This window comes from Lacerta agilis, chromosome 3 (assembly GCF_009819535.1).
Source record: "Lacerta agilis isolate rLacAgi1 chromosome 3, rLacAgi1.pri, whole genome shotgun sequence".
NCBI classification, from domain to species: Eukaryota; Metazoa; Chordata; class Lepidosauria; order Squamata; family Lacertidae; genus Lacerta; species Lacerta agilis.
Window position 1 is genome coordinate 48,107,723 of NC_046314.1, and position 23,853 is coordinate 48,131,575.

Sequence of the window (23,853 nt, forward strand, 5' to 3'; positions counted from 1 at the left end):
TTTAAAAGTGAACAGGTGTGGAGTACTTTGGCTCCCTGATGTTGCTGAACCACAGATCCCATCAGTCCCAGTTAGCAACTGCCAGGGATGAAGGGAGTTGCAGTTCAGCAACATCTAGAGGGCCAAAGGTTACCTACAGTTGCAGTAGTCCTAATGAGCAATTGCTTGCACAAAGGGGCAACACAAGTCCCAAGGAGCTCTGCCTTTGGTCCTATCCCTCAGCCACACAGCTCCATCCCACATGCTCATGGCAACTGTGTGCAGCCTGCTACAGAAGGGTAGGCTCCCAGTACAATTTAGGACCTTATCAAACAAGGTTGTAGATGGTACAGGAGGCTTACAGCAGCACCTCTCTGCTTAATGTTGCCCCTCCATGCTAAATGTGCCTGAACACAAATATCCCCTTAGAAGGTGAATAAGCAGTTACTAAGTTTCTCAAGTACAGTATATTTCAAAAAGCTGCCTACAGCACCATTCTAACACCACTGGAATAGTTCCTTCAGAAGTTCTTACTCTGCTCCACTAAGGGTAATTTATATAGCTGCCCACCAATAAGCATTACTTGAGCATCTCACATAGAAAATAGTAAATATGTAACTGTGATGAAAGTTACTTGGGCCTCAGCTAGAGCTGCAGAGGAGTATGTACAAGAGAAGATTTAAAAGTATCTAGAAAAACCATCTTAGCGCATGCTGCTGAAGTAAACTGGCATGCAAGAGACAGTATTATATACATAGTGTAGACAGTAATGAACCTGGAAGGCAAAGCTATTCATGGTAGTCATGCTTTTTTTAAAAAAAGTGTGCTTATTCTGACAACTTTGGAGAAAAATCCCTTGTGGGGTCCTGCATTGACTTTATGCTCTTCTTGAGCTGTCCTATTGTCTACGGCAAACAGAACCTTTGGGAGCAAATGCCCTCAAGGAATATGGAAAGTTTTAGCAGTAAACCAGTGCTAGTCCCCATCTGGAATGGCACATGTTCTAGAGTGAAGCTCTGCTGCTGCTTTTTCATCAGAATTAAAGGAATGGTCGTGTATTAATCCTTTTAAAAATGTGAAGGGTTACTCTTCTGATTCCAACCTTACATGGGTTGCCTTCCTCCATGGCACACTTGACAGCTGTTAAAACGGACACATCTGAGAGCTTTTAAAATTTGGTTCACCACGTTGACAGAACCTACAGATTGGCTCCTTATGCGGTTAGATCAGGGGTCAGCAAACTTTTTCAGCAGGGGGCCGGTCCACTGTCCCTCAGACCTTGTGGAGGGCCAGACTATATTTTGAAAAAAATATATGAACAAATTCCTATGCCCCACAAATAACCCAGAGATGCATTTTAAATAAAAGGACACATTCTACTCGTGTAAAAACACACTGATTCCCGGACCGTCCGCAGGCCGGATTAAGAAGGCGATTGGGCCAAATCTGGCCCCCGGGCCTTAGTTTTGGGACCCCTGGGTTAGATCCTAGGACATGGGAGTGTTGCAAAGGGATAGCTATGATAAGATCAAGGACATCATTGACATACTAATGGATGCAATTAATCGTTCAGATGCAGAAAACTCACATAGACTTCAGAGCTATAGATTCTAGCTTACACTGAGTACTGTTACCCAGAGTAAGAGGAAGGAGTACTATAATTTTGATTCAGTACTCCATAAGCTGTAACTGCAGCGCCATATGGAGAAAACCAACAATCCTATCCCTGTTAACTCAGGAGTCCCAAAGATTTATGTAGGACTTGCCCCGCAGCAATAACACATAGGACTGTCACTTACAATGGGAGTTTTAGTATTTCAAGCTGAATGAAGTCAAGTAATTTCAGAACCATTTACTTAAGTGGAAGGTACAGGCAGCATAAAACACTGTGCAGTGGGACATTTATCCAGGGAGATAAGCCAGCCCAAGGTATAGAGAGAAGGACTATTTTTTCCCATCATAGCAGGAAGAACATGCTAAGTGCATTTTTACTTTTTATTTCAAAACAACTTTTAGACAAATGTTCTTAGTATACAAATCTGTTTTCTTTTTACACAATATAAAGAAATGCTCCCTCATTGCTTCTCAGTACAAAGGCTGCCCCCCACCCCGCCCCTCGCAAGCTTAAAGATACAACTACAGAAGTGCTTATTTTATACAAGGGGGTATTGAATACAATGCACCATGTTAGTCACCAAATTGCAGGTTGAATACTAGTTGTTGTACAGAAATATTCTAGTGTTTAAAATCAAAGAAAAGTGAACGTGCGACACCATAAACAGTGCAAGTTCGAGTAAGGCTGAGTCAGTAACCACCACAAGGGTCATTGCAAAAGGAAGAAGGGAAGAGTTTCAAAATACTGAGATTTTTAAAAGCCATTTAATCAACAGTCTGACAGCAGGTTTACCTAGAGTTCTTTAATGCCATAAAGATCAATGCAAAGAACACGCAGTGCTGTTAGTATATTGAAGGCTTCTGGTGCCAGTTTGTTTGCAGCATGCTAAAAACCTTAAACTACATATCTTAGACGAAGTATGTCACCACTAACATTTATGCCAGTTAAAGTGTTGTGCAGCATTCAAGCATGTCTTATTTTGGAGGGCGTGTAGGTTTTGTCTATTACTTCATCCTGCAAGAACATATGAAGACAGCGTTCATTCTGCGCCAAGGGGTGGCCAGCAACTCTAGAATTTGAGAATAAAAAAAGTTAAGACTTCCAGTTTTAAAAATCACTCTCCCACCCCAAACTTTCAGGAAGATTTGCAATTTAGACTTGCTTTTAAATACCCCACAACAACAAAAATCAAACTCTTCCCTATCTTAAGTGGCATTTAAACAACTCCACCAATGGCTAATGGGCTACCACCCACCCACCGGCACACTTAAGACTTGCAAACTGAGCTTTCCCCCTTGCTTTCAGAAATAGCAAAGACATGCCAACTGTTACCAGAATTAGCATCCCACCAGCATGATTGCTATCAGAGAGATCATACTGCAGCAAGTCATCATCCCTGACAAAAGTTAAGGGGGGTGGGATCTGTGGCAGGACTCTAACGTACCCTCCCCCACCATCAAGGAGAATAGAGCAAACAACATATTAGCCATTTGGAATTTTGAGCACATCCTATATGCAAAGACTCAGCAGCAAACCTACTTTCCCAAGGAACAGCTGCCAAGATAAAGACAGCCTTAGAAGGTATCCAAAAATCGGGGGCTGTAGTCAGTTGTGTAACTAATTTTTTTTCTTTCACATCTCCTCCACCTCCCACTCAGCCTGCAGTATTCAGTAGGACCTGACTTTGGAGAGGGAAAGATTGCTTACAAAAACTGCCACTGCCCTCCTGCAGCCACTGGATACCATCTGAGATGTTGAGAGCTCATGGATGATATAAGCCAGCTATGAAAAGATCACTGGCCCATCTTGCCTAGCACTGTTAATTGCTTTCAGACTCTGCGCTGTCAAGTCAGACAACCTTTCCCAAGTCCTGCTACCCAAATTCCCTTCGCTAGAGACAGGCCACATTCCCACAGCAGTTTATTCCATTTTCCCAACGTTGTCCTTCTAATTTCCATGTTATATTGGAGCTTTCCACAAGATAAATGCCACATCCAAAAAGGTATGTCAAAGTTTAGTGCCAATTCCTGTGTCATTTGCAAACAAGGTTTCCCCCTGAAAACTTCAACTATATTTCATTCTATTTCTGGAAGTGGCTTTGACATTCTGTGAAAGCTCAAATATAATGTGGAAATTAAGAGTTAGGGAAACGTCAGGAAAACAGAATCAACAGCCGTGTGACTGCAGCCACTGCCTAATCCGATGTCATAAAGACAAATTTCATGCCATTGAGCTGCAATTATGAAGCTATTAGGACAAATACTAAAATGACAATGAGAAGCATTGTCCTATTCCTATTTTATATGCAAATAAAGTCCATGCACAATTAAAGGTGACCATCATGTCCAAATAAGTTATTACCAAATGAACTGGACTTTCAGAACTGTTTTTGATTTGATAACGTTCATCTTCTCATTTGATTTTTTAGAGGGAGGATGACCAGTATTTGTTCCAAGAAGCAAAATGGGATGGGGATCTATGGGACCAATCCTGGTCACCCTCCCTCTAATAAGTCAAAGCAGAACTGGGCAGTTGTAGGCCAAGCCTTCTTCCAGCAAAATAAAATAGTTTACACTTCATATCCAGATGCCTTAAAATAAGCAAGTTTCAGAAAGCAGGATGGAGAAGCACATGAAAAATGCATCTGTTATATCCCCCTCCAATTTCAGGATTGGAAAGCCTATAGGCAACTGCCAAGGAGGCAAAACTACCATGCAACTCCAGTCACTGTCCCCTCTGACCCTAATATGAAAGCCAAGGCTTAACTGTTCCAATAAGCAAATCTGAAGAGATGGCCACCCTAGCCAAGGCTATGTGGAAAAACCATTTTGCCACATTACGAACATCAGCTTCTCAGGCTGCGTAGTCAGATTGTAACCTAACTGTTCCAGCTGATGAATCACAGCCCCTCCCCCACCTCCCCCCAGCCTTATTTGTATGATTCTATCTTTACATGCTGTAATTTTAGCAATTTGCATAAATTAAGCAAAACTGAAACAAAACCCAGGTCACGACAAATACTTCAATCATTGCAGCAAATGTTAAAGCATTTGTACACTGTTCAGCTTGGATGCTTATAGCGCTGAGATGCTAGTTCAACCCTGAAAGTACTTCAGGAGCATTTAAAAAGGTGAACTGAGCTTTGCGTGGTATGAGAGCAACTGCACTGCTAAACCCACCAGAGCCAATGACAGATGTAAGCATGTATAATGTGGTTGCCTTTACACAACTGACATTTCTACACAACTCAAAAAATAGAATAGTGCACTTACTTGTTTATGAATTGTTCAAGCCCTTGCTTCCTTTCCTCTATAAAAGAGTCATCAAATATCCCATCATCTCCTCTAAAAGGCAATTGGCGGAAAAAAGCTTTTCCAGGCAAGGGAGGCACTACAACCTGAAAGACAGTTGTGATCTGAATTACTAACAGACTGCTTATTTTATGTACAGAGCATCTAGTTTTTAATACAGTGCCTAAAAATGGTTTTAGAAGTACATGGGCTGTACTCTTTCCTTAGACATGGCACTCAAGATGGGTGGCTGATTTAATATGGGATGCACAGAAGTGCCAAGCTTAAACACAGCTGCAAGGATTCAGAACGGCCTGTGCTCGGGTCACAGTAAATTCCAGAACTGAGTTTGCAATCCTTACCACCACCGCTGTCACCACATTACTTAACTGCCCAGGGCAACCTTTTTCAGTGCCACAACACGTTTGTATCCAAGAAAATGTTTTGCCTTACCTTACTCTCTCTTTCTAGTTCACTTCGAAGCCATTCAAAGTCACTGTATCTTCGCCTGACACAAGACTCCTTCAATTTGAAAATAGGAAGGTTTGTCTAAAGAAAAGGAAAGAGGGGGGGAATGTCCCATCACCGTTCATCAACAATAGAGTACACAGGCTTGATTAAGTTGAGACTTCCTTCCTTCCTAACACTGCATTCAGGATGTATTGCTCATACGCTACAAGCCCAAGTGCCAAACTTAACATCACTGTGAGGGCTAAGTATAGAGATTTTACTATTTTAGCTCTAATTGTTGTCCACAAAAGGTAAGCATCTGTCCTACCCCTTCTGGATGATAAGTACTTATCTCCAGGCTAATGCTGCCATTGCAACACTGCCTATCCTAATCATAAGAAAGTTCATACTAACAACTAATCACAGCCTCACTCTAGAACATATTCTGAACACTTTTCTGCACAAAGTTTCATTTCATTTCAGGGAGCTTGTAGACTTCACTCCTTAAGCACCCATCATTCCCTCTGTCCACTTCTTGGTTAGGTCATCCAGCATGACAAAGGAAGCTTGCTCCAAACTGGGCCCAAATCCAGATTTTATAGCTTGTTGGATTCTACACTTATGTCCTCTTTGATGTACAGAGCAACACTGTCAATAATAATAATAAAGTGTAGGAAAAGGCATATTATTAAAAACTTACATCCTGTACTTGGTTGGAAAGCCCTAGAACAAGTTACAACAAATGCATACATAACACAAAAGCAAAAGCTTCTCACTACACAGGCATGTGTTACTGTTTTAAAAAGCCAGCATGAGAAAACAGGTCTTCAGGCAGCACCAAAACGATGTTGGCACCAGCCTAACCTCCAGCCAGGAACATATTGTTAAGAAAACCCTCAGATGGACAATTGATCCCTCATTTTCCCTTTAGGCTGGGCTCTCCGCCCCCAGCAGATCTCATTTCATGGGCTAGATGTTGGAAGAGAGGTGTTCCTGAAGTAAACTGGGCCCCAAGCCATTTGGGTATTATTTAACAAAAGTTGTACCCTAAAAATTAAAAAGAAATCTAAACAGAACTAGTCCAAACATCTCCACAATGCAACCATGTGTCAGAACAAAAACCTTGACTCTGGTTCAGTGGTAGATTAGCAACCACTGAAATTCATTAAGAGTCCCTGCTGTATGGGACATGGCATAGTTGCACACGTTTGCAAGGATGACGACTAGTGCAACAGGATTTCCCCTTCCTGCCCCCCCCCAATCTGCTGTGGAGGGGTGGGGTGGGGTGGGGGAACCCAGAACAGATTTGGGAGGATGCAGGGGGAAGAGGAGAGGAGACAACATCCCATTATGCAAGGAGAATGCTTGCCTTAGCACTATGTTGAATACAACCCATGAGCTCTTTGTATTAAACCTTCTCTCCCCCCCCCATCCCCAACCCAAAACTGGCTTAGGAGGTCAAGAGAACCCTTGGGAAAGTGTGGGGGAGGGGAGAAGGGAGATCGCTCTGTACGGCAATCCAAAATGCTTACCCTGACTAAACGATCACCTTAGTGTGACGCTGAAATCCTCCCACTGTGCTCCATCATGTACAGCAACATCTGTATGTACATGGTGTGAAACTCAACCCAAGCGGAATTAGGAAGGCACTTGCATTTTCCCAGGTAAGCACAACACTGTTCATTGTGTTAATGTCTTAAGGTATATTTTTTCTCTTAACGAGTTCCTTTATGCTAAAAAGTCATGCTTGCATTGAAAGATGCTGGCTTTTGTAAAGGCATTTTTGTCCCAGGCAGGGAACACCACTATACAGTTTCCCCAGAGCTCAGGAGTAAAGATTCCCAGAATAAAAACAGTGGATTATTGCTCTCTGATTTCACCTTTTGGCTTCTTAGCAGAGTTCCAAATTAAGTCATTGTAAGTGTGTAAGGCCTGTAGAGTTTTAGTGTTTTCTGCAGGTGAGATTTTCACCTTTAACATTCCATTTGCTCAAGTTACTTAATCCTTCTTGTTAACTGCTCTTTTATTCAGTGTTAAGATAAAGCAGTGAAAGGAGTGCCTCGGAAATTCTTATTTCTTGGTACAGGAGCCTATAAAAGTTAATCTCCAAGCAATATATAAGGCTTAGAAGTACAGTGTTAGGTAAAATGAGCTGACCCAATATAGGTACCCCTCCATTTTTCCTCCTTTGAACTTCTGACACAATCATGATTTAGACTCCCAACACATTTAGCTGTTTCACTCTTGCCAAGTCGTTTCCTGTTAAGATATAAGCTACCTCAAGACAGCTGCTTAGATAACTGCAAAGGAGTGTGAGACTTTCTGCCACACTGGTTAACACTTCAGTTGCATGCTTCTAGTAGTCTGCAGCTACTTTAAAACTGCGTATTGAATATGTGAGAGGGAGAAATGCCTTGAAATATAGAACTGAGCGGCTAAAAAAGCTATTCATGATTCTTGCAGGATATCTGCAAGACGGCAAATGAGATATTCTACATCACTGGTATTCAACTGGTGGGTTGGGACCTATATGGTTGCAATGGCAGTGCTAACTTCATACAAATATGGTGGCAGTGGTGAGAATTAAGAAATGGCTCCCCATATACATGTTTGGGTTAAAGGCGGATCCCAGGTCTGAAGACTACTTATCTATTCCAATGAGATATGCATGAGTGATAAGGGCTGCACTGTTCCAAGCTTGAAGTCGGTAAGTTGCTCTGAGATAGCAGCAATTCATTCCAGCAGACCACCTGCTAAAACTACATCAGAGCCTCAAGGACAGAGAAGGTGTAACTTTATATGTGTCTGCAAGGCTGGATTACACTTGGATCCATCCCAAATAATGAAAGGGAACACAAAGGTCCCAGTTTGAACCAAATGAATTGTATGCTTTTACAATGTAATATAGGGTCAATGGTGCAGTTTAGGTGCTGACCTCCCAAACCTATTTTGTTGTAACTCAGTTTTTTAAAATAAAACAAACACCTATTTATATTGACATTTAGTTACAAAAATATATCCAACCCTTCTTCCAGAGAACTCAAGATGATTTAACCTGTGGCCTTTCAGGTGCTGTTTAACCACAATTTCCATCCTCCTTTGCCACTGGTGATGCTGCTGGGGCTAGTGGGAACTGGGAATTGTAATCTCCCAAAAAGCCATAGGTTCCCCGTGATCCCCTGCTTTACCTTCATAACCAGCTCCATGGTTTCAGCAGGGGATTAATACTAAGGTGTGTGCCCAAAGATCTCACAGAAGATGCAGTTTTGACTAGAAGATGATACCATGTAGGGAATTCTAGGTATACGGAGCAACAACATGCAACAAGTTGTGTAAAGAAGTGGCAGGTCTTGGTGAGTTGACTCCAGCAGAACTTGAAGGGAGAAGTTTCCCCTCCTCATACTTTTCACACCTTAAAGATTCTAGTCATTTTTTCAAAAAAGGTCATACCGCCTCAGACACTTTGGTAGGATGGTGCTCTATTAAGTGTAATAACTAAATTTAAGGAAAGGCATGGCATGGGCCGAGTGACAGGTAAGTTCTGTGGACAACGTTTGTTCTTAAGGCACTCATTGCAGAGGACCTACTTTGAGACACCGTTGCAAGTATGAACATTGGCAAGTCAAATGTTTTTGCCAAGAGGCCTAAAATATCACTATGCGAGCAAAATGAGTATACCATCAATTAAAGACTATTGATTATGGAACCACAGTGTGGGGACTTATAGGGATGTTACAGCATTTTGGTTGCAATGCCAAAGAAAATAAATTTGAAAAGCCTGTTTCATTATGTCGAAAAGCTTCTAACCTTACTGTTTTTCTACAATAAAGATTTTAAAAGGGAAATGTTCTCATTCTGGCCAGCCATTTCTAATTAAATCTATAACACACCTGCAAGTAAAGACTCCCTGAAGAGTGTCTGGACAAAGCCATCCTGTAACTAACACCAATTTTGATGCCACCTTCATAGCAGCTAGCCTTCCTACAACTCAGTTGCCAACAGGAAGGTGTGTGTGCTTCTAAAAGCAAGCAGATGCTCCAATAAACTTTCTATAGTTAGCTATCAGGCAGAAGTGAATGATGTAAAACCAGCATACCTGAGACTCTCTTGCATGTGCCACCTACACGTTATGAAGGAGTTTAGAAGTTACAATGTTCTTCTACTGCCTCCTTCTGGCAGATTCTCTCTGGTTAACATTATTTGGGTACCTGGTGAACCTTTCTTAAGTCTTAAGTCTTTCTTAAGAGATGCAATAGTTGTTTAAAAGATTTAAATTTAGGAGAAAGCCCAAGCATTTTTGTAAGCCACTCATCCGTCCTGACTAACAGGTGGGGCAATATCTTTCAACAAATAAATAAAAAAATGTGCCTACATGTGGGCCATCACATAATCCCCCCCAAGTAGAATTTCCATCTGGAAAAGCCAGTCCGCCCCCCACACTGATCTTCATTTATACACTTTTACTTGTATCAGTTATGCATGTTGGAAAAATACCACCACCACTGACCAGCATCATCGCTTCCCAACATGTTTAAGTGGCAAGATTCCTTTTTCAAATACTATGCAAAGATGTTACAATATATAAAACCAGATTCAAAACTGACCTTCCTTTTAAGTGCATGGCGAGCACTGGAGGACGGAGTGAAATTATCTAGATGAGTTGAGAGTTCTCTTGTGCTACTCTCTTCATGAGTCAACAACCCTTAACACACCATCAATGGTAGTTCCATTTTAAAAATGGAAGGTATATTAATCAGTCCCTCCCAAACCTGAGTTTTTTTTCCATCTTGCATTACTTGCCATAAGATGCATGCAAGTGGGAAAGTCAAAAAGGTGTACAGCAACAAGAAGTCCTTTAATAGGTTTTGAGATATTAAACCGAAGGGAGGTTCTAAAAAAAGGCCCTTTTTCTAAAAGATAACTAGAGTAAGTGCTAACTGATCGTAGCCTATACAAACACTGCACTAGAAAGATCAAGTGCTCGTAGATTGGGCTTTGATACAAGATGCCATTCTGAATTATTAGAAGCAAAAGGGTATTCAGCACAAATGTGTGGTATTTCCACTGACTGATCAGCAATGCTACCAGATACTTATGATAGAAAAATAACCTTGAATCACAAATGTGTGCTGCCAAACCCATGATTACAGGGACAGAAGAGACGTTTGTAAGAGAATTGGTAGAATTCTTGGAATTAGTGCTGCCAGGTCCTAGCCTCTCTAGAGGCATTACAAAAAGGAAGTTCAAACTGCCCACAGCAGTACTTCAGGGCAAATCCTGTATAACATTCCTACTACAGGGCAGCTTGCAGAGTTTCCGTAAACTTTGACCACTGGGTACCAATTCTGTCAGCTATTCAACTAAATTGTACATGTTTTATTTATGTGGAGGCAGCCTCTGGAGGGTGTTCATGTCGCCTATCACGCCAATATGTTAGATTGGGCAGTTATTTGGACATTTGCCACAGTGATAATACAAGCCTTAGTCATTAAAAAAGAAATAAGGCTCACGCAGGGGGATTTTAAATTCTTGACATTAACCACAGTTTAGAACACGGTACATATCAGAATCCCAGAGGGCCACACATATTGTTAACAAGGACTACGGCGTATTTTTGGAGAGAGTAAAGTAGCCTTGCAGGCTGAAAGCCTGCTATAACCAAGGGTCTAATGTGACAGACATTCAGTATCACGTTGGTCAAGGTCACGATTGTTCAGAATGGTGCAAAATTACAAGAAACAAGTGTAAGCAGAGCTACAAAGGCTTCATCAAGTTCAGGAAGGTTGAATTTATGCCTTTGCAATTGCCTACAGAAAAGAGATTTCTCTCCTCCCTGGGCTACCCTCTCCCATGTTTCTTAATTTGAATTATTTCTTACCTGCCCTTAAGTGATCCCAGAGTGGAGTACATCAAAGCAATTTAAAATCCAACAATGGCAACCATCAGCACAATGTCACGATAAAGCAAAGAGCAGATAAACATTGGTAAATGGCAGCTAATACCGCATTTCAAAATTCAGGCTATTGGGAGAAATCTGCAGCAGGAACAATACCAGAAATCTTAAGCACTCACAATGTAAGTGGCCTGACTCTCAAATCCTAGTAGATACCGGTAACTAGGGACAGATTAACTCCATGAAGTGTGGGGCACCAACAGAATGTTCTGCCAACTGTCAAGGGCAATCCAGCCTCTTATGATGTAGGTTGCATCTGCAAGGAGATTCCTTACTGCAAGTCAGCAATCAGATGAAGATATCTGAAGGTGTATCTAACGTAGGTTCTTTAAAGCTTTTGAGAAGCTATCTGGCCTAACAGATAGCTAGTTGAATTCTTGCAAATATTATATTTTATATACTCCCGGAAACCAACAACCTACTGGGCTACTGCATTCTATATCAACTGAAATTTCCTTACTGCATCCAGGGGTTCCCAAACTGTGGTCTGTAGATCTTCAGTGGTCTGTGAGTTTCATTCAAGTTGCCTGTGCTGTATCCGTAAAAATACAATGAAAAACCATGCAGCATCCAGCACAGTACATTACAATTGCTACAATAGGCCGGAAAAGCATTAAGCGGTCCTCCAGGACCCTCTGCAATTTTTCAAGTGGTCCTTGGGGAAAAGTTTGGAAATTACTGCTCCAGTAAAAAGGTCACCATGGCAGTTGGCACAACAGAATCAGCAAATAAAATTCTTAAGCAATAGCCTCTGAGAATCCAGGAGGCACAAACTGCATCCCCTTTAAAACGCAGGTCAACAGTTTAGGAGTGAAATCTCTTCTCAAACAGACAGTTCAACCCCTTTTGTCCATCAAAAGAAACTCCTTCATACATGGATTGTTTTTGCTTATTTCCCCTCCATCCAACCATCATAGGCCTCAGGTGGTCGGTCATTCAAGGACTACATACTTGATTAAGATGGAAATGAGTAACAGCTGGGCATCATTAAGATACCAATGATAATCCACTCAGAATATATATTTCAGAAATCCTTCACCAGAAGTGTAATGTGAAAGTTATGGAATGAGAGGCTGAATGGAACTTTTACAGAATGTTGCATGAAGGCTCCCTGGGATCTGCAGGCGAAGTATGAGCAGAACCACTACAAAGCAATGTTCCCTACTCAGAACCCCAGGTGGATCAGGGGGCTACCAGGGCCAATGGTATCAAACATGGCTAAGCAGTCTGGGAAAACAAAAATTATTACATTCCTCCCCCTACATCTCTCCTGGGGTAAGCTGCATGAAAGTTGCAAGAGAATCAGAACGAGCATCTTGCCCACAACCTTGAGTGTCAGTAATTGACACTTACCCAATAAAAACCAATCAGAAGAGAATCTTAACACCTCTTCTGTATTGACTTCAGTGTCAGAACAGATGCAAACTTTTTTGTCTGCAAAACTGTCTGTGACCTGCTAGACACATGTAATGATACCTGCATATGGAGAAATTCTCAAAAGCTTTAGTGGCCCTGCAGATGTTGAAACGTCACCACTCAGCTCTAGGCACCGTAGCTCAACCAACACCTGGAGGGCCACAGATTCCCCCACCCCTGATGTAGAAGCACTTAAAACCTGCAAAGCTACTCCTAAGAAATCCCCTTCCCAATATAAGCCCTCCAGTTTGCATCAATAGTTAGCTATTGAGCATGCTAGCTCCAGCCATGGCCAAAGGGTAGCCACATATGATATTCTGGAGGAGAGAGGAGGAGGAAGAGAGAAAACCACCAGAAGCTTAAGATCACTCAAGCTATATTAACCAGTGGCAGAAAGAGAGCTTCCGAGACTCACAACAAGCACACACTTGCCAAAAACCTGAGTCATCAAGAAGGGGCTGCTCCCTTTGCACTTCTGTTTTGCTCTATCCCTCATTGCAGATGGCATCAGCTACAGTTGCTCAATTCTGAAGAGGACTCCAGCCTCCAGGGACAGTTCCACTTAACACTGTCAACACATGGGCTGAACTGCTTCTCTGTGCAGACTTCCTTCACCTCACGTCATATCACAACAACTCTGTAATAACACATCTGCTTCGTACTGTTTTTAACAGCAGGGGCTACATTCAGACCTGCTTGCAAGAAAGCTCACAATCCTTCTGAAAAATGGAAGGAGTGTAATGTGTGGCATCCTGCTGTTGGACTCTGGATCACTGATCTCCAACAGAAAATATTTAATCAGCTAAGTGGCTGTACCCATGTAGGAGCAGCTGTCAGCCCACCCAACAAACCACCAGTTATAGTATCCTCTAGCACAGGTCGAGGAGACTTCATAGCCTAATGGTCATTTAAGCATCTGTCTAGAACAGATCCACATGTTTTCAAACTTTTATTCACATTGAATTATTGACCCGTTAGAGAGAACAGATTCTGGAATTGAGGTCCCAAGCAAAAATCATCAACTGATTCTGTAGGAATTGGTGACTATTAGCTGATAGTCAGGGCTTCAAAGCACCTTGCAAAGGTCTTATTATTACTTATCAGTGGTGCCTGCAAACCCCCTTTTGGCTCAGCCACCTAACATGAGGTGTGGGGCAGGTAGGTGTGGCCCATAGACCAGAGGTTTCCCATTGCCAAATAGGAGAGTCATAGGGTTCCGTGTACTTAGCAGCTGTATAGAATCATACTTTCTTTATCTCAGAGAAAAACAAGGTCTTTTTACATTAACTGATTAGAAATAATTCCTGGCAACACCAAATGGTCAGGCCTCAACCATGAAAGTCACAATTTTTCTTGATATCTAGAAAATCAATACGAAGTTGCTTCAGTTAATTTACCAGCTGATTATACATTCTTCCAAGTGTATAATCAGTTTAAGAACAGGTCTATAGTGCTTTCAAGAAGTCTCTTCTTAAAAGGCCAGAGAATTTTAGTATAAACACTGAAAATACTTAGGGTGGGATTCAACTAATGAGTCATGTCAGCTGTGCAAGGAGTTCGACTTGCAAAATGGGGCCTTCCCCTCTCCTCTCCCTGTAAACTCCCCACCCCACCCCACCCCACAACTGGCTGTGGAGTTAAGCGAATCCCCAGAGCAGTGCGGAGAGGAGGGATTATTCTGTCTGACAAGCTCAACAAGCCCCAACAGAACAATAATCTTAGCAAAACATCAAATTCCTTCCTTAGTATTTACATATGTTGTTGTTGTTGTTGTTCAGCCGTTCAGTTGTGTCCGACTCTTCGTGACCCCATAGACCAGAGCACGCCAGGCATGCCTGTCTTTCACTGCCTCCCGCAGTTTGGTCAGACTCATGTTGGTAGCCTCGAGAACACCATCCAACCATCTCGTCTTCTGTTGTCCCCTTCTCCTTGTGCCCTCCATCTTTCCCAGCATCAGGGTCTTTTCCAGGGAGTCTTCTCTTCTCATGAGGTGGCCAAAGTATTGGAGACTCAGCTTCAGGATCAGTCCTTCCAGTGTGCACTCAGAGCTAATTTCCTTAAGAATGGATAGGTTTGATCTTCTTGCAGTCCATGGGACTCTCAAGAGTCTCCTCCAGCACCATAATTCAAAAGCATCAATTCTTCGGCGATCAGCCTTTTTTGTAAGTATAGCTTTACATTATTTTTCTGTCACCAAAGTGAATTATTCAATATATTACTTTTTGAAATTATCTAATATTTGAGTGTCATGATGTATTGATTGCATTTGTGTTGTGAGCCACACTGGGCATAGTTAAAATGGAAAAGCAGCATACAAATTGAAATAAAAATGATACATCAGGGACTTCTATCCCATGACTAAGTATACTTCAGACACAGCAAGCACATGCTCAAGTAAGTGTTGCTTAATATTGTTGCCACCCGCATCTCCTCAGAAAGACTTTCGCTTGGCTCTTCAAAGTTGCTGAACAGCAGAAAAGGAAGGAAAGAAAATGCAGAAGGAATACAGCTTGGACCCTCAAATCAGCAGAATTTGCAAGAGCATCATTCCAAGGACAATTTAATTAACCTTAAAGAGATCATTTGATTCAGGACAACTGAGAGAAAGAAACATGCACTGCTACCCATTATTACCCAGTTTGAAAGAACACAGTAATTGTAAGAGTAACCTGAAAGGAAAAGACCTGGTTCTAGGACGGCATATCTAATATCAGTGGAATCAGACACTTTTGTTCAATTCCGAGATGAACATTTTATCCCACCTTGCAACTCTAAGAAAGATTGTGTAGTTCTAGAACATGCCAAGGCATTAACTCATCAGTAGCACCAAGGTACATTTCTTCTAATCCCAATTCAGACATATACTTTTCTCCTTTGTAATTTTTGATCAGAATGCAACTTCTACAAAAGATGCTGACAAAAAAAACTATTTGATTTGATTGTTAGTGTTTAAGCTACAATATTTTAAAACCAACCTGAACTTTAAACACTCTTTAAAACTCTATGATCCTCTTATGAACAACTACTTTTCTTTAAAGGGAATGAATTGTGAAAAAAACTAACTTTGTCAGTCATCATACAAGTACATGACATTGATACTGGTGCATTGGCAAGTCACAAGCTTCACCCACCAAAGCAGATAAGTGACCTTAAAACTTGCTTGTTAATTGGCTTAATTCTTCTATATTCATGATGCAAGCAATTCTAATGCAGTGTGACAGGATTATGAGTTATTTGAAATAAAGAAATTATTCATCATTTTCTAAATAGTAGGAAAAACAGTGCAGCCTTCAAGGTTGATAAAGGCTCTGAAGTTTGAAATCAAAGTTTAAGATTATAGTAACTAGTTTGCAAGCACTTTTACACAGGAAATATCTAAGTAAGTGGAAAACTCTGATTTAAATCAATGGTGTATGTTGGGCTTTTTTCTTGCAATTTAAGTCTCCTTGATCTAAATCAATCCAGCCAGGCTTGTGATGACAGAATGAACCATCTGCTGCTACATTGTTAAAATATCTGACTCTTAGTGCTGTTTAATCTTTGTGGTATAAACCACTTGAAGCAATATTCTATTACAATGATATTTCTGTTGGATCAATCTAGCGTACCTTTGCTTGATGGAAGAAGTGAAGGTAGACTAGTGACTCAATTCCTACTCTAGTTTTTTAACTAATCAACTGTATGCTTTCATGATTTGAGAGCAACTTTGTTGTTTAGAGTGGCATTTCATATTTAGTGCTTGTCACTGTCAATAGGGAATACCTGACCTCTATGGTTTTCGCTGTAAACAAAATATTACTCACTCAAAAGGAGCATGTAGTAGAACCATTTTTATCTGACTACAGTGCAATCTTCCAAGTCCAAGTAGAACTGGAAATACAACAGTAGAGAAACATGGATATATGCTAGAGACCAAATAAATGTGAGTGGTGCAGATCAGATCCTTTTCAGGATTCGATCCTTTTTCGCAAATTTGAATGGAAGACTGCAATCCTGTGCACTTCTGAATAGACAAGAATATATTGGGAAAGCCTAAATGGCTTTAAGAGACAGAAAAGTTCTAGTCTCAGAGAGGAATGAGACAATTCAAGTTTCTCGTTGTGCCAAGAATGGTGCCCCCTCTAAATCTTCTCCTTCCCCACTTCACACAATGGAATGGGAGGAAGGTGCCATCTCAACCTTTGTCTCACAATGCTTTGGTCTAGACCCAATGAAATCAAGTTTTTTTTTTTAAATGTATTTTTATTGAAGATTTTCTTTATTTACAAAAGCATGTGCAATGTCTCTCTCTCGTATCCACCCCCCCCCATATAACATTTTTACAAATCAGTTTCATTTCTTGAGACATTAGGAAGAAAAGGGGGAAAGAGGTGTTTTGAGTCCACTATTTTAGGAGTGCAACTCCATAAGAAAGCATGCACTCGCCACAGTACCACAAAACAACACCACTGATGTGTGCAAAGAATCACTCTAACTGAAAGCTCACCCCACCCACTACTTATCTGCAGTAACAGTTCTTGTCCATTTCAGATAAGAAGAAATCCTAAAGTGCTGTTAAAGTGGACTTTTATGCCTTCCTCACCTTCAATTTCTTCAGCGCCTGGATTCGTTAATAATGGAAAGCCAAAAAGGGTACAAATAGGATGTGTGTTTAGTTAGAGCATTAAGCCAATTCAATGAAGCTTTTCTTAGGTGGAGTGTTTAAGGCAGCAATTTATTTTTTAAAAATTGTGAACATGAAAGATTAAATCTACGTGCTTTATATTAAAAGTTAATATAGGTTAAGTGGTAAATGCAATATATAATAGCTTTTAAGTATCTAATCTGAGGCTTGCCAAGAAAAAAGGAGCTTCCATTAGAAAGGCTCAATAGTAACTTTTAGTTTAGTCTTAGAAATGCATCTGTCCTTGTCTTTTGTGAAAGCAATGTACTCAAGTTACGTGCAAATTCACGTTGTTGATACCTTCCAAGCTCTCAAATCAAGTGTGGTCTATAAATTAGTTTTAGCCTTGGGATTCTGAGACACTTAAAGATCTTCCCATAGTAACAGCGGCAACAGCATAAAAGCAATAAAAAAAAAAAATCTCATTTCCCATTAGTTTGGTGGCTCAGGAGCTGCGGAGAGTAAATTTAGCAGGCAGGCACATCAACCAAAGCTTGTTAGGAATCATCAATCACTGGCTGCTTCAGATGTGATGCTAAGCCATAGTTACAGCAGTTTTCTTCAACATGGTGCCCTTCAGATGTTATTGAACTCTAATTCCCATCAGCTCTGGTCAGCATGGCCAGCACTGAGGGATGATGGGTGTTGTGCTCCACAACATTCATGCTGATAAAGGCCAAGATGAGCCTAGAAAACCTCACATATATGCACCCCACCCCACCCCACCCCCAGCATGATCACAGGTTCAGAAGCTTTCACTTCTGTTTTAGATGAAACACATATTGCCATATCACCTGGAACCAAACTGTGGTTACTCTTACCTATGGTCTGTTTGAGAAAACCACCTTAACTCATGGATTAAGAAGCTGACTTGTTTCAGCAAACTATAGTTAAGATTAACCAGTCTGGAGTAATCTAAAACTGAAGTGAAAACTTCGTCTCCTTGCAGCTGCATCTAAGAACATTTAACAAGTTTAGTGTTGTGTGTGAACCGGTGAGGTAAAGGTAAAGGGACCCCTGACCATTAGGTCCAGTCGCGGAGACTTTGGGGTTGCAGCGCTCATCTCACTTTACCGGCCAAGGGAGCCAGCGTTTGTCCGCAGACAGCTGCCGGGTCATGTGGCCAGCATGACTAAGCCACTTCTGGCTCATTCAATTAACTTGTCAGTTTAAGTGCAGAGGTACTTTCATTTCTTTTCCAAGTTTATTAATAGTAATAATTACAACAATAATAACATTAATCTTTTATCTCAGTTTCCAATTTCCTTCAACACTTCCTCTGGGCCCTTTCCCCTCAGAAGAAGAAGATCCTTCTCCCTCCCCCTTCTCCCGCATCCCAAACTTCTGTCTCCCGGCCACCTTTGCTCAGCATGCAGGGAGTTGCTGGTGTTGGCCCTGGTCTAAACATAAGGGAATGACCGGACTAGAAGACAGGATAGGCAGGTGAGGAGGCAATGGGCTGGCTGAGGTACTGAAGGCCCACCTGAACATGGCTCAAGGCCTACTGGTGGATCCCAACCCATGGTTGAGAAACACTGAAATAGTGTGTTTGCCTTGAGCGATACCCCAAATTAACAAACTCAACTTTGGGGTTTTCATCAGCTGTACGTCATAATCATCACAATTATAACAAATAAAGGCTTGACATACCTCGCTTTGCATGTCATGAGTCTATCTAATGAAAACAATTGCTTACATAAATGAACTTTTCCACGATATTCTAATTTTTCAAGTTTCACCTGTAGGACTGTTAAAATGAAATGGGACAACCCTCTTCACAACAGGCTCTTAACCTTGAAGAGAAAAGGCAAGATACAAAGGTAATGAAGGTCCTTAAGCAGGCTAAATGCAAGGAAGTCACTGAAACTAAGTCCAGGTGAAACCATTTGCAAGGCAAACTGTAGTCTCCCAAGTCAAAACAAAATAAAAAATAAAAAAATTCATTCCAGTAGCACCTTAGAGACCAACTAAGTTTGTTCTTGGTATGAGCTTCAGTATCTGAAGAAGTGTGCATGCACACGAAAGCTCATACCAAGAACAAACTTAGTTGGTCTCTAAGGTGCTACTGGAAGGAATATTTTTATTTTATATTTTGTTTTGACTATGGCAGACCAACACGGCTACCTACCTGTAACTGTAGTCTCCCAAGCATTTCATGGTCCCCATGAGTCACAACTTTGCTGTTTTAGGAACCACTATTGATCCAGGGTGTTCTTAGTAGTCATCATGGACGTAGCCAGGATTTTTGTTAGGAGGGGCAGGACAGGACTTTTGTTAGGGGGTGCAGAACCGACATGATTAGTCAGTTAAGTATTTCTATTGTTTTACTTGATGGGGGGGGGGCTGCTGCCCCCCTGGGCTACACCCATGGTAGTCATGGCATGGCAATGAAAATAAATTAATAAACAAACAGCAAGGAATTCTTTTTGCTATCACCATCTGCTGAAAGGGGTGCAATGTCTTCTATTTTGATCTGGCAATTTGGTCATTCAAAATCTTCATGATAATACTGCACTCTGCAGCTTTCAAGGCAGCTCTAGCAACTGGTACACAAAATCAACAAGTCTTGTGATGGGGTAGTACTAGAAGGGCATATTGTAGAGGTGCACGGAGGTCGGCACTGCCAGGCACAATTCATTAGTGTGAATGCCAGTTAGTACCCAAAGTAGGCAATATCCGCCAACTAGTTCCTCCACAGTTCATACATAAGCATTTTCTGAAGGCATGGGTTATACCTTGCTATCTAAGAGCCTACACTGCATCAGGAAGCAAAGTTCATCAACTGGATCATTTAAAAACATCGAGCCTTTCAGCTGGAACAGGATACAAGATCAAGTGACATGCAGGACTGCACAGACAACCAAGTGCCAAAGAAGCAATCTAACGGATTAAAAGGAAAACATGACTGTATTCAGTAAAACTTTGCCACACTGGCACATCCTCAAGCAAAAGTTCTTCCTCAACTCATTAAGCTACCTTATTCCTAATTACTGTACTGGTCTATGTGATCTAGTACCCTCTACACAAACTGGCAACAGCAGCTCTCCCAAGATCTTAGGAAGAGGTCTTCCCAGCCCTACTACAGCAAGATTTGTTCAACTGGCAATGGAAGGGATTGAATTCAGGACCTTTGGAATGTGTAGCAATGTGCTATGGGCTCCCTCGTTTTGAGTTATCTAACCTACGCAACCTAAGCACATACATTCTTTCTCCTGTCCCACTTATGTACACAACCTGTTAAAATAACATTAGGCCATCTACTACCCTAGACCTTACTTACTTTCAGCAATCCATAAACATATTGGCCAATGGCTCTAGTTTGCATTATCACACTCAGCTTTGCTAGAAATACACAACCTTGTCCAGAGTAAATAGAAGCAACAAGAAATTTGTTACTTGTTTCAGATCAAACCTACTTTTACAACGTTTATCATAAAGGGAAGAACAAATTCATAAACAAATGCCGGTGGAAAACACCTTTATAGACAAAGTGTCATTCTTAATAAATTCAAGAACTGTACATCCAAAGAGATGTAACAAAATTATTACTTCCTCAACCCTTGCATGACAGTTCTTCCATTACCTGAAAGTGGGAGAGGGAAAGAGAAAACAAAGATAAATTCTTATTCTCTCCTGCCAGGTTGTCTAAAACCCACAAGAGACAAGTGGCGGTCCCTGATCCACTACTGCAGTTATAGAAGACCTTAAAGTAGGGGTCGGCAAGGTTTTCCGGCCATGGGCTGGATCATTCCCACGGAAATCATCTGTGGACTGGACAAGCACAGCGTGATACTGGAAATCACGTCTGCACATGTCCGTGGTGCCGGAAATCGCTTCTGCGCATGCCCAGACACCAAAAACTGTGCCTGCACAGAAGCGATTTTCGGCGTCTGGGCATGCGCAGACGTGGTTTCTGATATCTGCGCATGCGCAGATGCCATTTCCGGCACCACTTGGCAAGTCCCCGTGTCACGCTGCGCCGGTTTAGCATAGCACGCAGGGGACTTGTCGAGCAGGCGGCTCACGGGCCGGTAAAACGGTCTTCGTGGGCCGCATCCGGCTCATGGGCCGAAGGTTGCCGACCCCTGCCTTAAAGCCTTCCCCAAACAATGAGATGGCACTATCTTAACTCTGCCAACTGCCCAGCCTTGAGATTATCTTTCTGTTATCATGTAGACACAGTTAACACTATGAATTCGAGGTATTCCACCAGAGAATAAATTCCCTGGTTAGCCTTTAAGTTATAGGAATGCAGAGAATGTTATTATCACGAGGGTGAGAGACAGAGAACAATGTATTTCCTTAATGTATAACGCTGCTGTGGGCTTCCCATTGGAGTTAAAGGCTGAGTACAAATACAATAATATGAAAAATGGACCAAAATAATTACCACAATTGTTCAGAGGCAGTGACTACTACCAGTTACTAGACATTATGTAGGGAAGCATCACCATTTAAAGCTTTTGAAGGATGTCACTGGAGGCCCTTCTCACAGCAGTTTTCTTTGCTCTCACATATAAGTAGGTACTCATGAGAGTACTGTGAATAACCAAAGTAAAGCCATATCATGGAGACCCCACAAACAGTGAGTATGGGAAGCCAGCTACAGAGACTACTTAGCATAACTCTGGTGTGTGATGAGACATGGGGCCAGTATGGAACAGCACCAAGGTGAAGCACACTGCATTTCTGGACTGCAGAGATAAGGAACATTGAAACACACACACACTTCCAATTACAAGCATCTGAAGGAAGCCAAATTGGGATCTATATGTGCATTCAAGAACCCTGGCATACGCAGGCTGTGATCAGACTTTTCATTCTGTATTAATATGGTGCTAACAGCATTCATATAGGAATCAACACTAGAAGATACTGAGAAAATGGACAGCTTGAAATATCTCTTCCCCCCCCACACACCTCCCCCACCCTCAACTGCACAGGATGTCACTGTCAACCTCAGCTAAGCTTGCCAGATCAGAGTGCTAAAGACATGTCGGTTATGTATATGGAACTGCAGCATCTTCTCTGAAGGTGTGCCAGGGAATCAGTGAGGTCTCCAGTGAGGAAATGCCCCTGACCTTACATGGCGGGGGGGGGGGGATGGGAAAGAAAGAGGGTGTGAGGGTGGGGGATAAAAAAATAAGCCCTTCATTTTGGCTCAGGCACTTCTAAGCTACGCCCAACCACCCAACCACCCAGGCAAGGCACGTATTTGAAGGAGTGAAGAGGCCTTACTGCTTGGAAGTTGCACAGGCAAGGCACCTCCACCCTCGCTCCCCATAGCAGATAAGCCCGAGACTCCAGCAGGGCCCGCCCCCCATAATTCCCCATCCACCACCACCCCGTCCACTCCTCGTTGGGATCCCTCACCTTGACCCTCACGTCGTAGGTGGTGAAGCGGCCTCTGCCCACCCCCACCGTCTGAGGGTTGGAGACGTCGATCTCGAGGAAATTGCTCGGCGGCCCGTAGGCGTCGTTGAGGTTCTGCGGCTTCGTAATCAGGCGCCTGGTGTCCGCGATGGTCTCAGCCATTTCCCCCGCCCGCGCGCGCCCGCTCGCTCGCTCTCAGCAAGAGGACCCGGGAGGCAAAGGACCACGGAGGAAGCACCGGGGGAGGGGAGAGGGGGGAGCGCCGACGAGGGCAGGCAGGCGGGCGGGAGGCCTGGGAGGTCGCTCGGGCGTCACGGCGCAGCAGCCCCACCCCAACCCCCACCTCTAGCCTTCTTATTCACGGGTGACCAGCCGACGTGACGCCCCCGCGACACGCTCCGGCCCAGCCGCCGACCGCACCCGGAGGGAGCGAGCCCTGCTACGCGCGCAAAGCACCACGGGGCTTGTAGTCTTCCTATCGGAGGGAGGCCGCTTCGACGCGACGCGCAGGGGCGGCCGCGGGGACTACAACTCCCGCAATGCCGCGGCGTTCGGTAGTAGAAGAGGCAAAGCGCAATTAGCGGAGCTTGGAGAATTTTCTTTGGGGGCCTTGCTGGATTCGAAAGGGGCGTGGCTAAAAAAGCTGGAGTGATCCTGGAAAATACCCACACCTCACAGCTGGGGAAATAAAGGGGCGCAGGCTCCGAATCATAACAGAGTATTTTCCCTAGTGCGCTTTGAAAAATGGCAGTAAAAGCCGTGTCTATTTGAGCGTCGTTCGTGGGGCGAGGGGAAGCGGAAAGGTTTGCGTGAGATTGCTGACTCTTCAACCAACCAGTGTAGCTGTGTTTTTAAGAGGAGCCTGCCTGGTTGTGTTTGAAAATGCGGCAGAGAGTAAAAGCGGCGATTATCTGCAGAGTGAGGCACGCCCATTGATTCGGGGGCGGGGGGTGTTAGATGTCTTTCACTCTGCAGGACAGGAAGCCTGCATTCACCTTCCAGCACCCGCGCTTCCAGACACGACAGAGATAAGGAAGCACATGCTTGGTGCTAGATCTCTCTGAAAAGAGCAGGTCAGTTTCACAGCACATGCTTTGTGATGGGGGTCAGCCCT

The 23,853-nt window shown here is 42.7% G+C and overlaps 1 protein-coding gene across 1 annotated transcript; it reads right to left on the reverse strand.

The window, feature by feature from the left end:
* Positions 1 to 1,960: 1,960 nt before the first annotated feature.
* Positions 1,961 to 23,147, reverse strand: SNX3 (sorting nexin 3). The gene is made up of 4 exons (XM_033143551.1): positions 22,740 to 23,147; positions 5,338 to 5,433; positions 4,867 to 4,991; positions 1,961 to 2,663 (listed from the first exon to the last, which is right to left on the reverse strand). Exons 1-4 carry the CDS (start codon positions 22,899 to 22,901, stop codon positions 2,558 to 2,560), a joined length of 489 nt encoding a protein of 162 aa, XP_032999442.1. The 5' UTR covers positions 22,902 to 23,147; the 3' UTR covers positions 1,961 to 2,557.
* Between the last annotated feature and the right edge of the window lie 706 nt (positions 23,148 to 23,853).